We start from the raw sequence: 17,991 nt of genomic DNA, 5'->3' as shown, positions 1-17,991 counted from the left end.
TTGAAAGGAGGGTATAAACTATAAATCTGAACCGAAGGTAAAGAGGAAAATAGAAGGACAATCAACACCAAATGTCTTGTTTGAAACACGGTGGAGCTGCAACAACGGTGGAGGACCACGATGGAGATACGGACCTGCTGGAGTCGACGAAGGGAGGGGAAGCTGGAGCTGCTGGAGTCGACGAAGGGAGGGGACAGAGCTGCGATGATTTAGTCGGCGACGGACCACGTCGAAGATGTTGGAGTGGATGGAGATGATGGAGGACCACGTTGTAGATGGCGGAGATGGCTGCCGGGAGTCGCTGACACCGAAGATATTTTAGGGCACAACATAGTAAAAGCACGGGGTGGATTTTGGGAGGATAAAGTAGAGTCACATTTTTGACATTGTTTAAGTTTTTGGCGTTTAGTAAGTGGGACATCGGGACAGACAATTCTCGGGATAGAGGATCCACCCTCTTAGAGCATCTATATCATATACTTTATTAAAAAAAATATCATAAATTTTAAATAGGGTAATTAAATTTTTTTTACATTAATTATTCTATCTATTTCCTAAATTATGTATTTATGAACAGTACTTCTCTAAATATAGGGAATGAATTCCATTACCTAAACATTATAGATAAGAGAGAAGAAATAGAGAAGTTGATATATGGTGTATTGAAAAATAAATATTTAAATTTGATAAAATAATTTTTTATCCTAAATTATGTATTTTGGATAGAAAAATTGGTGTGGATGCTCTAAGAAGTGATCCATCTAGTCCCACCAATTTTTTTTTGTCATCAGACAAGATCGGGAAATGTATATAATGGTCATTCTAGAATCTCAGCATCCTTTAGTTGCGCACCCCTTTTCAAAAAAAAAATCCTACAAAATACGTCATAGTTGGGGATCGAACCATGGGTACCTGAGTAATAATCTGAATGTCCTACCGCAACACCATAACTCCGGGGCTAGGGTGTCATGTTCGGATTTGGATTGAAATTTTTTTCTCCAAAAGGGGTGCACAACCAAAGGATGTTGGACTTCTAGGCTGCCCATCGTGCTCGCTTCCTAATTTATCCTTGTGGTTAGTCGAAAAATTCTATGGAGTCATAGCTGATCATCCTAGGAAGAAAAAAGGGAAACTAACTAGGTTTATCAATAGTAGTTATTCATGATTTATCTAATCTGTGTTAGTCTAGAAATAGATTGACAGAGAGCAACTCATCTTTTACCATATTAACCATATTAACAGAAGTGCCAATTTGAATGGATTCGTATCAAGTTGAAGATTAATTATTATAAAAAAAATCAATCCAAATTTAAATTCATACTTAAATTTTTTTTAAATCTGAATCTAAATAACCCGATCAATCTGAATAACTTGTCCTACTAAAAAATAATTTTTTTATTATGTTCATATAATTTTTTATATTTATCTTAATATTTTATTATGCTATATTAACATTAAAACATCTTTAATTTTTTAAATAAAATTTAATTTAATCTAAAAAAAACTCTCAAATTTTAATTTCCGATCAATCCAAATCAATCCAATTCACCCGAATCCGAAACCCCAATCAGGCCAATTCAGGTCAAATTGACCGGCGGAGTCCATTTTTCGCACCCTTACTTTCGCCTCTTTAACCATCCTCTTTCATTTATTATTAAAAAACAACACTACGTCCCACGTCAATATATATCTATTTCCAAAACTTTTTTTTTAATACCAACTATGATCTATAATTATTATAATATTATCTAACGATCAATATTAATTAGAAATGAAATACCAGTTATATAATATTGGTGGGAGTTAAAATACTGTTATAATATAATATTAATAAAACACTTATATTATAATAGTTATGAGTTATAATTGTTAAAATACAATATTTTTAGTATTGATCAAATTAAAATGATTATATTTTAGCAACTATAAAATTATAACTATTATAATTATACATCTTGCTAAGCATAAAAAATAAAATAGTTTAAAAAATATATTGATGAAGAATGCACTGTTCTAATAATAAATGAAAGAGGAGTGATATTCTGATGACTCCAATAAAAAAGGTTCTTTACATGCCAAAAAGTTATACTTAGCAAAATGTTCCATACTAACGGATTTCAATTTTAATGTACAAGATCTTGCAATCCTAGTCAATGAAGCTCTAATAATTAGTATTATACAAGAAAAAGTTAATTATAGAAACTAATACAATCTAATTCGCGCTTCATGCACAATCTTGGAATTTGAGAAACATGGATCCCTTTTTTTTAATCCCTTCTCAGTAGCAGCAGCTAACAGAGTAGGTGGTGATGACAGCAAGCGGTGCTAGAAAATCAGTTCTATGATAAAATAAAGCCCAGAGGCTGACATTTTTCATCAGTGCACAAAACTCTCAAAATGAGGAAAATTGACAAGTTAAATTAATTCCATATTGGAGCATACTGCTGGAACCTCAATCCAGGCGTTGCCGTGAAAATTTAAGGGAAATGCAAAATGAGAATATGCATATTTGGTGACGTAGAGACTACGTTCCAGTTGTTTTGCATCTTCAACGCTTCCAGAAACGACCATGCTGTTTCTGTTCTTGCATTTTCCTGCAAGAGCTCACAAATGTTTAGAAGAGATCTTGAGATGCTACTTCAATTAATGTAATTAATATACCAATAGGGGTTGATGCCAAACCTTGTCCCAACTAAAAAAAATCATTCACGTACATGTAACTTTCACCCTATTTAGATCTTTACCAATTAAATGTCTAAATAAAATCTTCAAATTCGTTACAATTATGTAAGGATGCTCACGTAATAAGAGTAATTATAGTGAGCTGCCTAAAGACTGAATATAGATAAGATTTATTATATTTAATGTAAATGAAATGTAATGCTTGCCTTTGATATTCCTTTGAGCGTTCAATAAATTCAGTGGCTATATCATGACCTTGAAACGATGCCAGTACTTGTCTTATATCGGCTGGTCTGTGGAGAGCTACATCTGAAGGGGAAAAAAAAAGAGAGTTCAGTTGCAAGAATCAATTAAGTCAATCTCACAGCATCGTTGTTGGAGGGAATAGAAAGTTAATCAGAATTGCCTCCTACAATTATCGAGAACTTACATTCAAGAAAAGGAATAAGGTCTAGAAGTGCAGTGTCATCATTTTCTAGTTTCCAGGGTTTGATAGGCACACTATTTTCAGGCTGGAGGCAAGATTCAAGAGCATGACCACTGATATAAATTATACGTGATGGATCTCTGTTCAGCTTCGATAGATCCTGAAAGAATTCCAGTCTATCTTTAAGTAAAATGGAAGGAAGGGACTAAGCATGAACGGATCATAGAAGGACAAATCAAATAATGATCACTTTAATAGCTAAAAAAAATATTTTGCTGACTATATTTCAACTTGATAGGAACTCTTAGATGCAAAATGCAACCTAACAATATAAAACCAGATGATAACATCCAAAGAAAATGATCTTTGATCCCATGCCTAGGCAAGATGAAATTATTAGACAGCAATTAAAAAAATCCACTTTAAAGTAATAGAGAATATGATTGAACTGATAACAGTTCAAAACAACGAAATATAATAATATCAGACAAAACAATAATAGAACCAGTAAGGAAGATACCCGATAATGTTTTCCATTCACATATTTTGTTGCAGCTCTAGATAGCTTATGACGAATATATCCTTTCTGATCCAACCTTTCTATGACGGGATCTACATACTGGAAGCATATAATCAACCACGCATTATATAGGCACTACTGGACTGGAGCTACCAAGAAAGGAATTCAACTTACCATATTCAATTGATCGGAGTACACAACAATTTCATAAAGTTTTCCAAGATGTTCCAAGAAAGCATCAATACCGGGCCTTTTAAATGTTCTCCAGCCTCTGTCACGCTATCAGTAAGAAGCATAATCATTTATAAGATAGTTGCATACAGTGTCAATTAGTTGCTAATTATGTACCAGAGATTATTTTCATTTGTTATTTAGTTACAGAAGCTCTTCAAGAAGATTGATGTTAAAAAATATATACATATGGTGCATGCTCTGCAAATTGCAGCCTCGGTATTTTCAGTGATTGAGGTCATAGATTTCAATTGATCACATCGACTACAACAATAACAGTGATTAGTTGATAATGAATGGGAAAAAGAGTATTTACCTTAAAAAGAAATAGCATATTAATGTACATGGTTTTTAAAACACTGTTTTAAATCTGTTCACTCACTCAAAACTAGAAATTAAGTAGACAACAGAAAAGGAGTACACGGAAAGATGAAATGAACCATCAGACAAAACCCATAGACCACTGGTTCTATCAGGTTTTGTCTCCCTTCCTCTTTAACAATCAATCAGCATCAGATCTAATTATCCACCCTCACTATTTCCTCATGTGGCCCTACTTTCATTTATAGACTGCATGTCTGTTTTTATTTCGAGTCCAATTCAATTTTACCATTGTTGGTCATTTTCAAGTAGGCTAGTGATCAAATGCTGGTGGCAAATCAGGGCAACAATATATTTCACAAATGCTAGCCTTCCCTAGTCATTCCTTTTCACCTTCCTCTTCCCCATTGGTAGGGAAAATGAGGAAAGAGGACCTATGGAGCAACAACCTAACTATGATTATGTACTTCTAAACATGAACCTTACAACTGTGCTACTAACAAGCAGTACATACCAATCAGATTGGACTGCATGCTAGTAATAACCAGAAATATGAGTGATAGTCCAGGAAAACATTGAACATGGGATGATTAAGGATACTGTTAACCAAAGCACAAATCAGCTATCTCATACAGTTCTAAATAACATGGAAATGCTGTATATCTTTTCCAAATTGCTGATTGGTACTTGATAAACAAGCAGAAACTTTTGGGTAAACAGATCCAACACAGCTGTTGATAGTATATTCACGCCCAACTATTATCTAGAATGATATAAATAGACACATATGGGATAGAGATACCACCTTCCAGTCAGAGTACACGAGAGTCTCATTAAGATCTAGAACAAGAGTGAAAGCATGTTGTTCTTGAGGATGCAAATCAGGAAGCAACTTCTCTGATGAAGGTTCAGTAAATCCCTAAAACAAAAACATACAATTACAACAGAATGAAGCAACTATAATAACAGGAAAGTACTAACAATAAAAAAAATATCTACAAACCCGAACATGTTCTTCAGTTGCCCTCCTAAGATCCAGATAGAGATCCAAAGCTTTAACAGGAACTATAGATGGAAAAAATTATGAAGCAAAACAAGATTTTCCACATTTATCAAAACTTCATATAATAATATATGTATAGGAAAAAAAATCTAGCAATAAAAGAAAACAAAAAAATTATGTTTCGAGCTACAATACAGGTGCTATCAATTGCACATGGCCAGACACTTTTAACTTTATAAGCTGATACACATGTTCACCAATCATTGAAGCACTATGACAGACTAAAGTTATACAAATACAAGAGAAAGAGAACCGTGCATAATGTAGTAATATTGTGTTGTTTATCCTTAAAATAACAAGCTCTAGTTGTTCCAAACAAAATATTTCTTACTTGATCCAGCTAAGAACATGTTCATCTTAAAATTCTAGGATAGTGAAGCTTGTTCTTTATGTTGTATTTTAGCTATCTAAAGCTAGCAATTTTCCTAATACTAAGAACCAGAACATAATAGATCAACACTTCTAATACATCTCTCTACCTTAACCAACCCACTTTATTTTCATAATCAAGCTTACCTTCTTGATAAAGGATATAGATGAGATTAGAACTTTTATTTTCATCCATCTACTAACTCTTGATAATGCAAAAAAAAGTTACTGATGCGCTCAGTCTGCTGGTACGTGAATTAATAAAATCATCATGAAACCACATGCACTAGGAAGTGTTTTGCCTTCAATATAAAATAATTTTTAACCAAAATTTTAATAGCAACTGCTATTCAATTGTTAAATATAGGCTTAGCAAAAGCTTAAGATATTAACAAATAGTTCAATTTAAGGATTTACAGTTTAACATCCACCCCTCAAGATCAAAATGGATTTAGTTTGAGTGAACTGAATTAAAAGAGAATATGGGTCAAAGATGCATTGCCAAGTTTCACAAAATTCCTAGGAATTAAATAAGTAAAAAAAGCTAGCATACACCTGACAGGTAGTATATTTCACTTAGCCAAAGAAAATTAAAGATTTAGCAAGGAAGATCAAAAGTCTACCTTTCATGGCTGTGGAATAGAGCAAATTGTTAAATTTCTGCAAGGGAGTAGGAAAAACAATAGAAAACTTATGTTAAATCAATAGAACCATTCATTTAGTCTGAAGACGACAAATTTTTTGATAGATTAATAGAAATTTTAGTTTGAAATGTTAGTGCATCTTTAAGATGACCTTTAAAATTTATTAAGAATCATGAAATATCAATTAATTATAACAAACCAGAAGATGATAAAAAGCAGAAATCCAAAGATTTTCCTTTTCCTTCATTTTTTACTTGAGAAAATAAAAGAAATTTATCTTTCCTAATTAAAACTTAAATATCAACACCATAGCTTCACATGGCATACCAAAGGCAATGTGAATAAAGTCTATCTACAAAATTTTAACCTACATATCAATAAATTTTAGTGGTTCTCCAGGATTGTGACAACTTCTGTATACTGCATAAATCTATGATTGAGTATCAAAATCCCTACTGCTGAGCCCAAAAGCTAGGCACTGCTAACAATATGCATGAAAGATCCTAAATATCAAAAGAAAGGAAAACAATGATGCATAGCTCAAACTGGACAGAAAAAGTATAAATATTTTCTAGAAGATAATAGCTTAGAATTAGAAAGACTTTCAAGAACATAGCTCAGGCATTAGAGCAAACCCAGTAAAGAATAGTCCAACCAAATTGGCCGACTCAGACCTCGTAGACTGAAGCAAGGAATCTATCTTGAGGCCACATCAAAGTTATCTTGGTTTAGCTTGATGATATTTTAAATTACAAACGAAATTTTATAAATCCCATATATTCAAACTTTGATGTATCAAATAGCTAAAAGGGGAGAGTCTTGGCGCAACAGTAAAGTTGTTGCTTTGTGATCAAAAGGTCATGAGTTCGAATCCTGAAAATAGTCTCTTGCAAAAAGTAGGGTAAGGCTACGTACAATAGATCCTTCCCCGAAATCCTACATGGCAGGAGCTTCGTGCACCGGGCTGCCTTTTTTTTATGTATCAAATAGCTAAGATCATTTGCATATAAATCTTAGTTCTAGAATCCATCATTTACAACACAAAGTATCCTGAGGTTATGTAGCATTTTGATGTATCTAGAAGTTATATTTTATACATAAAAAAGAATCTTGCAAAACTTAAGCAAGCTACATGGAACTACTTTGGGTTGTAAAGTATCATTTCGGCAAAACCATAAAGATTAGCATAAAATGGCACAAAGAAAATCTAATCCAGTTCCTTGAATAATTCACTCACTTGGAGAGTGGATTCATCATCTTCTCCTCTTGAACCTTTTGCCGTCTCTCGCAATGTATTTGCCTTGTGTTCCAATTCTTCTAAAGAATATGCTGTAATCAAAAGATACAATCAACACAGCATAACTTAATTGAAGGAATGAGAACTATAGGTCTTTCTCAGAAAGTGAGGTTAGAGAATATAATGAATTTTTGTACAAGATAGTGTTCAACTTTTGCAAATGAAAAAGTCTTTAATAAAATGATATAAAATATTAGAATTGGCTAATTCAAACAATGAAACAGACCAATCCAAAAAAATTAACATTTTTTAGAGTATTGATTCCAGAATAACAATAGGAGAGATGATAGCTGCACGAAGGAAAAGCACAAGAAAAAAAACCTAAGGAAGAGAAGAAGATAAGGAAGATAAAAGGAATATAAAGGGGGAACATGTGGAGAGAAAATATAGAGAAAAGCAAGAGAGATTTGGGAGAGAAAGCACAGTAATCTTTTTCCTGATATGTAGCTTCAACAGTCATTTTAGAGGAGAGCCCAGATTTGATCTAGTCAGACAAGTGACTGCAGAAAGTGAGAATTTAGAATCTAGATTCTACAGTTTGGTGATATTTGAATATCTTTCAATGTAATTGAGACATAGAATTGGCCCTTCATGAAATACTTACTATCGACCTTTGATCCACATTAAGCGAGTAACATTATGATGTAGCCCAACAGAAATAAACAAATTGTGCATGGTTAAAGTTCTACAGTTAAAAATAGTTAAATTTTCCCTGGCATCATAAATTGTATTTTGACAAACTTAGCCATAAGCTTAATGAAGTGCTCCTATAGGAAAAAGCTGCCTAAGATGATGAAGTGGTCATTAAGCCTCAAATACAATAGACTAGAAATCATTCTAAGTTAAGTAAGACTGACTAGGAAGTGAGTCAAGCCTTAACTGGGGATTCTGATACTCCACTCTAATATGAGAACGGAAATTATGAGCTAATGTGAGTTTAAAGATTGAGATGAGTAAAAAAAAAAGGGCAGCCCAATGCACGAAGCTCCCTCTTGCAAGCTCTTGTACGCAGTTTGCAAGAGGTTGTTTTCAGGATTCGAACCCTGACCTTTTGGTCACAAAGCAACAACTTTACCGTTACATCAAGGCTCCCCTTCAAAAAAGATTGAGATGAGTCTTGTCTCAAAATGCAACTTTAAACATATTAGACCAATGCCCAAGCTTCTAACAGTTTTTCCAAGCAGTGATGGCCCATGACAAAGTAAATATTTGAGAAATAATTTTGACTATGACCTTGTAACGCATTAAATATGCCTGTCAGACCACACTACAGTTATTTATATTTCTAATTCAACAAGTTATATCCTGCATCTTGACTTGAGCATGAGGTTAACTTAGCATTCCGCTATTCATGCCCTCTGAGCCTCCCTGCACTTTGTAATTAGTATGCGGTAATATGTGGTGTATCCACACTAACGTCATTGAAATTTGTTATGCAGAGTTATATGTAAAATGTAAATCCATCTGTGGTTGTAATATAATCAAATTAGCACATAAATTGTGCTGATGAAGCAGTTAAGTCAATGGGTATCTTGCATATATTTTATGCGGTCGTACATTTCAGTTTTAGATTCAGATCCTAGCTTAACATACCTATCCAACAATTTAGTTGTTGTAGAGCTATTTCTAAAATTTATTTGGGTAAAAAGCTTAATGTGTATGTTCAAATGTATCGCCTTGCATCATCAGATAATTTGATAATCTAAGTATACGGCATCTTTTTCTTGATGCTCCAATTTTGAAGCACGACAACTTCTTCGACGCTGAATGAGATTTTCCCTCGGAAATGAGTAGTATTTCTAAATTTAATAGAATTTCTTCAATATAATCAGAAATTTTCATGAAACATAAAAGATAAAATCTCCCATAGAATCGATTCCGACTCGGAAAAAGGAATAAAGTTGCGCACCATAAGTGACGTAGGCGGTGGTTCCGACGGCGGCAGTGAGAGCTGCAACTGATCCATACTTGAGGAGACTCCATGACCGGCGTACAGCCCCGGAAGAGGGAGGCGGCGGCGACGGTGGCTGAATAGGGGAAGATAACGAGGAGGGTTGGTCGCTGAAGAGAGCGTCGGAGGAGGAGAGGGGCTCCTTAGGAGGGGCGGCGGAGACATTTAGGGTCCTGTGCTCTATCCGAAACTTCGCGAGAAGGGAGAGTGAGCGGGATCGAGCGAAGCGAAAAGCCATGGCGAAAGAAACGAGCTCCGAGATCGACTCGAAAGGGTTTTTGAACGGGTTAGAACTCTCATTGCTTTGCTTTTTAACCGTCATGTGGAAGAAATTTATATATTCCATATTAGAGAAATAAAAATATTTACGTTTATTTATTCATATAACAATTTTCTAATTAAAAATTTAGAATTATTTTTTTTTTAAGAAAAATATCTATTTAAAAGATATAAGTATTCAAACTTTGTTTTGCCCTATCAAATTGGTTTAGTTAAATTTTAAGTTCGACATGAATCACTCACATTAATAGGACCTAGATAAATTAAATGTTTATAAATAAGTTTGTTGTTGAATTTGATAAGAATTTATTTATATTTATTTTATATATATATTTATATATATATATATATATAAAAGTCTCAATAAGTATTAAATTAAATGAATAAGTTTAAACTGATAAATGAGTTTATTGTTCAACAATCTATTTATATTTGTTTAAAATATATATATAAAAGTTTGAATAAGTATTAAATTAAATGATAAGTTTAAACACAGATATATTTAAATCGTTAATGATAGACAAAAAAAATTATGAATTATTCTTAAACATTAATCATAAATATGATTCATGAATAAAATTTGTAAATCATATTTACTAATAAATTCATATCAATAAATTTAATAATTAATCAAATACGATCAAATAAATTTGAATTAATAGTTCGATATCTAAATGAAAACGAATCAAACTCAAGTTAACTTTGAATTAAGCAAAACTTAAACAACCATTTCAAGAACTTAATTTATTTTAGATTTGGCTGAAAGCATATGCACTTGGAGATTTATAACATGCGATTTATGATATAAATTTTTCAATATAAATCCTTCCTTCATTATATAGGTGGAGTTTATAATTTTTTTTATAAATCTGAATCAAAATCTTAGGATTAAATTTATTAAAAAAAATATGGAAAGAAGATTTTAAAAGAAGTTAGGTTTTTAAGAGAGATAAAATTTTTAATTTTTGATGTGACGGTGAAGTGACTGGAGTATAAATCTTTTCAAGCGGTTTACGGATGCCCTAAGTTAGATTACCTTATCAAATAACTTTCAACACGAGCTTGGCTAGTTTGCAATCCTACACATTACAAAATGTAAAGGACAATATATAAGTCATCCAAAAATTGGGAATTACATATATCAAAATAATCGAGTTCTGATACAAAGAAGAAGTGAACCGCACGAGGGCGAATTAGAACAAGCCTCTGCTAAATTAAACACTAGAAGGGTATTCCAAATACCAAGCGTTCGATTTACACAGACATGGGATGGGATGGGATAAACGGGGAATTACAAGGCCAATGAATATCAACAATAGTTTTACAGAAACATGGAATATAAGGCACGGATTAGCTTGTAGAACTTATGAATGAACTGTTCCTTGATTGGAAGAACGATGAAGTCAAGCAATGGGTCATTTGGGATAAAGGACCTCTCTGTTCAGCAAGCTCGTGAATATCCCTGACGATGTCAAAAACAGCATCAGGTTGTGCCAGTTTCAGCGCATTTTCAGACATTTTCTTCAACACATCTGATTCAGGGCCAAACCAGCGAGCAACAAGGCTGGCGGTTTCCTTTGAACTCTTTGAGAATACGCCGGCGCCATTGTCGACCACATAAGGTACATTTCCAACCTCCTGCAATCAAGATAATAGTAGTTTCAGCAGAGATTTGTTGCGTGTGACAATTCATTTTGTTCAAAAACCATAAATTGTTATATATATTATTTGAATGCGCTAAATTCAAATGCTTATGTGCAAACAAACCTGTCCAGGAATGAAGTCGTTTAAGATTATAGGGAGTCCCCTTATCAAAGCCTCGGCGATTGTGCCAGGTCCAGCCTGACATGAGAAACATGGATCAAAATAGAAATAATTAGCACCAGAGACAAGATTAATTCAAATGAATTCATGGATGAAATGCGTAAATCTAAGAGTAGCTCCAAACCTTTGTTATAATGCAATCACAAGCTCCCATATATTTCTCCATTTGGGTTACAAACCCCATTATCTATCATAATCAAATAAAACAAATTGAAAGGAAAACAAAAAACACATTATGGAATTGTTTTGGATATTTAACACTCATACCTTCACAGGGATTTTCCATGGAATCTCCGAGAGTGTTGCACTTAGAGTTTTGTTTCGGCCACAAATGACGACAAGTTGCCCAATTGGTTTTCCATTCTCCTTGTCGAATAGTGATTCGCCAAGAGCCTTTGCAGTCTTTTTGACTGGTCCCATTCCTTCACCTCCTCCCATCAGTAAGACAGCAGGGAGATCAGCATCCATCTCAAGCTCTTTTCTCAATTCATCCTATTAGGAAACAAAAGGGACTTAAATTTTCAAAGCAGGAGACAAAGCATGCGTGGTAATCCCTCATGACAAACCTTGACAAGAATGGCACGACAAAAGGAAGGTCTGATGGGCAAACCAGATACATGGATCTGAGAAGGCTGTAGGCCAACCAATGCAGCCCTCTTTGCTACTTCCTCAGACGGGCAGTAGCATCTGTTGACATCAGAGTGGAACCTGATCCAACCGATAGAACTTCAGCCAAATTCATTCACAGGGCATGCTTATTCAAAGGTCAAATTAAGATGCAAGATAAATGTAGTAGTTAAGCTACACACACCACGTAGGATGACAAGTGTTGAGGTCGGTGATGATGGTAACAAAAACAACTCTCTTTTGAAGGTTCTGCCATTGTAGCACCCACAAAGGAATGTGTTGCATAAGTGGATGGACACTGATTATAATATCTGGCTTGTACTTCTTCAGACCGGCCTCCACTTTCCTTCAGTCATTAAACAGCAACTAATAACTGAATGCAAAGGAACTTCTCTATGCAAATTGCTTAGTGCTTTGGAATTATTGGGTAGGAGAACAAAGAGTTGTGTTTGCAAAATTGAATCTTAAATTTATAAATTAAGAGTATGAGCAAGATTATGATACAAAATGGGTACTAGAAAACCAGTAACATGAGGGCATGAAATTTCCATACGTATGTGGATCTATGTCAGCAGTAGAATCGCTGTGGATAAGGATAAAGAAACAATCCATACTTGGTGTGTAATGATGCAATAGCAGCAAGATAGATGTTATGGATCCAACGAGGTGAGGTCCCGTGAAAGGCCATCCTCCATAGCTGCACATGCTTCACCATGAATTTGTAGGACCTCTCCATGTCATTCAACGGCCAACCTGCGTGTTCTGTGAACAAATCCTTCACGAACACCTGCACATTAAGAATTAAGATAAGAATAACAAATTGCAAATCTAGCTCCTGTTTTATCGGTTCTCTTGATGTGTTTAGAGTATGCCACAGACAAGCATAGGTAGAAGGATATCTACAAACCCATTGATACAATGAGATGAAACCAGAGGGAAATTTTGATCATTTTTGGAGAGTGAATTGGAAAGAAAATAATGAAATGCCTAGATCATCAATTCTAGATGCAGAAGACTAATCAGCCAAGAATAAATTTGCAGAGGAAAAACTTAAAATTGAAATCGTAATAAAAAAGGACGACAAAATGAAGGAGCCATCTTTATTCTTTAATCGACTGGGAAATCCACAATGCATGAAGAAGATCGGCGCAATACCGAACCTTGTACTCGTCGCCGAACTCAATACGGAAGGCGTCGCGGATTGCCTCAGCAGAAGCGCGATGGCCACCGCCGGTGTCGCTCATGAGGATGAGCACGTTCTTGGTGCGGTCTGCCCCGATCTGGGCCATCTCCACGGTGCCCTCCTCCTCCTCCCAGAACATCGTCTCGTCATCGTCGCCTAAGACAACCGCCCTGGAGACGAGACGATCGTCGTCGCACGAGAAACTCTTGGTCCTCTTCCGCTTCAGCTGCTTCCTCTCGAGCGACTGGGCGCGGTGAGCCCGCATTTTCTCCATCACGATCTCCTTAATCGACTTCCGGGGTGTCACCGCCGTAGACTCCATGGTTTCAGTCACTTACTCCGACTCCCGGCGGTGGAAGAAGGATAGGGCCACGAGCGGGCGGCGACACCACCGAGAGATAGACACAAATGAGGGACTGATGATGAAGGCGAATGGACGAGGAGAAGCATGACACGATGTGGTGTTTTATAGGCATCATGGAGGACTCGACGGGGGAGAATGGAAGAGCGAAGGATGGCGTAGCTGGCACAGCGAAGGCTGGTAGCTATTTTCGGCCATTGGAAGGAGGGGAGAGCAGAAGGCGGAGGAGCTCGTGGCTGTAGCGAAGCTTCTGCCTAAAAATATCGAAGGGTGTAATTCTATGTGGCCAATATGTGAATCTCGTAACCAAAGCTAGATTAACTCGAGTCTAAACTTCACAAGTTGCTCATTTAACCTTTAACTTAGGGCCAATGTCAAAAGACATCCCACAGCGAGGTGTTTTACCTAGACCCGACCTCGGGCCGGGTCTAGCCCGGACCCAGCCGGGGGCCGTAACCGGGTCAACGGGCTAGTTGCCCGTTGACCCGGTTCGTCGGGTCGAACCGGAACTACTTGTCGGGCTGGTTCCAGTTCAGTTGTTGCAAAACCGACGAACCGCCGGTTCAGCCACAACATTTTTTTTTGTAACGGCTTGAATCGTCGGTTAACCGGCAGTTCATAGTCGTTGGAACCACCGGTTAACCGACGGTTCATAGCCGTTAGGGAATTTTTTGGGTTATTTTTTTCAACGGTTAGGATCATTTGACCGTTTTTTGATCAATGGCTATGATTTAGTGTCCGTTACTATCAAAACTCTATAAATAGATAGCTCATTTCATCATTTTCACACACATCTTCTCTACTCTTACTCTTAATCTCAATTTCGTATTCTCTACACGTTTTCGTTTTCAATTTTCAATTACAATGGAAGGAGGCTGCAGAGGTGCATCATCTCGAGCTCGGAAGGGAAAGCAAATAATGAATCCGCGGGAGGAGGACCCCAATATTTAATCCACCGATGATGAGATCGAGCATCTTCCGAATCCGACACTCGAAACACAAGGAAGTACCGATGCAATTACTTCTAAGGTTCGGGAACTTCCTCCTCTAAAGTCTTCTATTTTCACTAAACATTTTGAGAAGGTCACTCTTCCGTCAGGAGAAATGCGTGCAAAATGTAAGCACTGCAATGCTTCCTACAAATTCCAAGCCAGCAGTGGCTATGGGTCGTTGAAACGACATGTAGAAACGAAGCACCCGACGGAATATGGACTCGACTGTTCTCAAACATAATTATCAAGATTTTCTTCAACTAGCGGTAGTACCGATTCCGATTTATTTTTATATTCGGATAATAAATTAAGAGAATCACTATCTAAATTTGTTTCCATAGAATATCCTTTTTTTAGTTTTGGATCTAAATGCACATTTGAAGATTTTTGTAAAGAATCTCTTAATCCATGTGCTAAACGTGTTCCTAGGACTACACTTACTCGTACAATTAAAAAATTAGTAAAACAAGGAAAAAAGAATTTAATTGATGAATTTAGTAAATTAGATAATAAAGTTTCTTTATGTTCCGATATTTGGAGTGATCATTGGCAAACACATTCATATATAGGTGTGACTTGTCATTGGATCGATAACTCTTGGAACCTCCAAAAAAGATTGTTAGCTTATAGAGTTTTTGATAAATCACATAACGCTCATAACATCACACAATTATTATGTTTAATTTTAGAAGAATATGACTTAACTCATAAAATATTTTCAATATCATTAGATAATGCTAGTTTCAATACCGCTTGTATAAATGATCTAAAATTTGTTTGTCAACCTATTATTGGCAGTTTATTTTTTCATATTCGTTGTGTATGCCATGTTTTAAATTTATGTGTTCAAGATAGTTTAAAAATTTTAGAAAGTTATATTAAACCAATTAGAATTGTAATTTTTTATTTATGGTCTCATCCATCTATAATGAAACAATAAGATAAGTTTTGTAAAATTAATGGAATGAGACCTAACAAATTTCTACGTGATGTACCAACACGTTGGAATTCAACATAGCAATTATTAAAAGATTCATTTCAATATAAATAATTATTATGTTCATTTTTTGCACAAAATACTAATACTAATATATATTTATTTTCACAACAATGGAATATTTGTAGTAGTATTTGTGAAATTTTAAAAGTATTTAATGATGCAACCGAACAACTTCCCGGTGTTTATTACCCCACTGCTCAATTAGTTTTAGAAAATTTTTCTAATATAGTATTAGTTTTAAATGAGCATATTAATAATGAATCTTTATTTTCTTGCATCTTAGCTATGAAAACTAAATGGGAAAAATATTTTTATTTAATTCCTGAAATTTATTTAATTGCATTCACTTTAGATACTAGATTTAAATTAGAAGTTTTACAAAAAGGTTAACTTTATATTATGACGCTTTAATTCCAATTAAAGATTATTCTTCCCTGATCCAGTTAATATTATATATAATGTTAGAATTTATTTATATGATATTTATAATCAATATTATGCAAAATATGGAACACAAATTAATATTTCTGAAATACAACAAACTACTAGTAGTAATTTAAAACTTACAAAAGCACAACTCTTATTAAAAGAACGGACAAAACGTCCACGAGGATTCTCAAGTTCCACACAGAAACTTGAGAATTATTTTACGACTTCTTTTGATTTTAATGAAGCTGATAGCGAAAATTTCGATATCTTAAAGTGGTGGTCACAGAAGGCTCAAAGCTTTCCCGTTCTCTCCATGATCGCCAAAGAAATATTAGCTTGTCTAGTGTTAACTGTTGCTGTGGAGCAGACGTTCAGTGCCGGCGGCAACATATTAGATGAACGATGATCAACTTTATCTCGTGACTCATTGGAAGTCCAAGCATTACTGGACGATTAGACTAGAGCGGGGAAAAGAATCCAAGGAATGCAACTTTCAGATGACGAAGTTGAAGATTTTGATACTGAAGGAACAAATAGAACAGAAATAGGAAATGGAAGTGAGTGAAAATGTAAAAGGATAAAAATGAAAAAGAACTACGTGGGCTTTGATTCCCCTAAAGGGATACATAGGCAACTTAAATAAGTGCAAGCCCTTTTTCCAATAAATTTTAATTTCTAATTTGTAATTTGTAATTTGTAATTTGTAATGTTTAATTTATAATTTTTAATTTTTTAACATAATAATTTTGAACTGTGACGAACTGTGAACCGAACCGTGAACCGGCGGTTCCGAACCGTGAACCGTAATCGTCTTGAGCGGTTAAGGTTAAGGGTCGACCTGTCTGGAACCGTCGAACCGTTGATTCCGAACCGTCGAACCATCGATTCCGAACCGTCAAACCGTCGATTCCGAAATGTGGTCAGGTCTAGTTTTACCAACGCAGAGGGGCTGGAATATAGAATCAGTATAAATTCAATACTTGTATAAACAAAATCAAAAAGACATTTCCTCTTTCATATTATTAGAACATCATCTCATCTCATATCGATCTTTTTTTGTTTTTTCGAAACTACTCTTGCTTTTGAAGTTGGTATAGCGGCTACGAGGTGCTACTCAATTATATCCAATAGCTACTATATAATTTTATAGAACATTAATAATCACCTTATAATTTAGTAGCTATCGTTCTGATTAACATTATAATATAGCACTTATATATCTCTAGTCAATATTATATTATAATAATATTTTAACTTTATATAGATACTAATAACATTGTTATTATAATATCAACACTTCATCTCTACTGTAACATTAGTTAACATTAATATTATCAACATTATGTTATAGTAATTATAAATTATATTAATCAATATTATGTTATAGTAATTATAAATTATCATAAATACTTTATTTCTAATCAATACCAATCAACATTATATTATAGTAACTGTTGTTTGTATGATCTTTTTCCGCACATCATTATACAATTGTAATAATTACGGTCCTCTAGTTGTTATAACTATATAGTTATAGTAATATAAAATTATAACTACTATAATTATATATAATAAGTACAAGATCACAACTACTACAACTATACAGTTATAGTAATATAAAATTATAACTACTATAATTATATATAATAAGTACGAGATCATAGCTGCTATAATTACATAGCAATTGTGATTTAGCAGAAGATAAGATGAACCTTCTTTTGATAATAATTTTTTTTAAAAAAAACACCCTTTCACTTTTGCCCTATTAATTATTAATCACAAGAACTGGAG

General features: G+C 34.6%; 2 protein-coding genes across 2 annotated transcripts; both read right to left on the bottom strand.

Moving 5' to 3' along the window:
• Positions 1 to 2,017: 2,017 nt before the first annotated feature.
• LOC122042031 (mitochondrial import inner membrane translocase subunit TIM50-like) lies at positions 2,018 to 9,805 on the bottom strand. Its single transcript, XM_042601946.1, has 10 exons — positions 9,464 to 9,805; positions 7,495 to 7,586; positions 6,237 to 6,273; positions 5,185 to 5,246; positions 4,987 to 5,100; positions 3,804 to 3,908; positions 3,630 to 3,728; positions 3,113 to 3,269; positions 2,889 to 2,991; positions 2,018 to 2,594 (listed from the first exon to the last, which is right to left on the bottom strand). The coding sequence occupies exons 1-10, from the start codon at positions 9,741 to 9,743 to the stop codon at positions 2,549 to 2,551; spliced, it is 1,095 nt and encodes a 364-aa protein (XP_042457880.1). The 5' UTR covers positions 9,744 to 9,805; the 3' UTR covers positions 2,018 to 2,548.
• Positions 9,806 to 10,894: 1,089 nt separating this feature from the next.
• LOC122042030 (probable monogalactosyldiacylglycerol synthase 3, chloroplastic) lies at positions 10,895 to 14,042 on the bottom strand. Its single transcript, XM_042601945.1, has 8 exons — positions 13,396 to 14,042; positions 12,850 to 13,022; positions 12,420 to 12,581; positions 12,175 to 12,316; positions 11,876 to 12,100; positions 11,733 to 11,795; positions 11,552 to 11,626; positions 10,895 to 11,422 (listed from the first exon to the last, which is right to left on the bottom strand). The coding sequence occupies exons 1-8, from the start codon at positions 13,738 to 13,740 to the stop codon at positions 11,135 to 11,137; spliced, it is 1,473 nt and encodes a 490-aa protein (XP_042457879.1). The 5' UTR covers positions 13,741 to 14,042; the 3' UTR covers positions 10,895 to 11,134.
• Positions 14,043 to 17,991: the final 3,949 nt, after the last annotated feature.

Source organism: Zingiber officinale, chromosome 2A, assembly GCF_018446385.1.
Source record: "Zingiber officinale cultivar Zhangliang chromosome 2A, Zo_v1.1, whole genome shotgun sequence".
NCBI classification, from domain to species: Eukaryota; Viridiplantae; Streptophyta; class Magnoliopsida; order Zingiberales; family Zingiberaceae; genus Zingiber; species Zingiber officinale.
The sequence above is the reverse complement of the archived record's forward strand: the minus strand, read 5'-3'. Positions and strand labels throughout refer to the sequence as shown.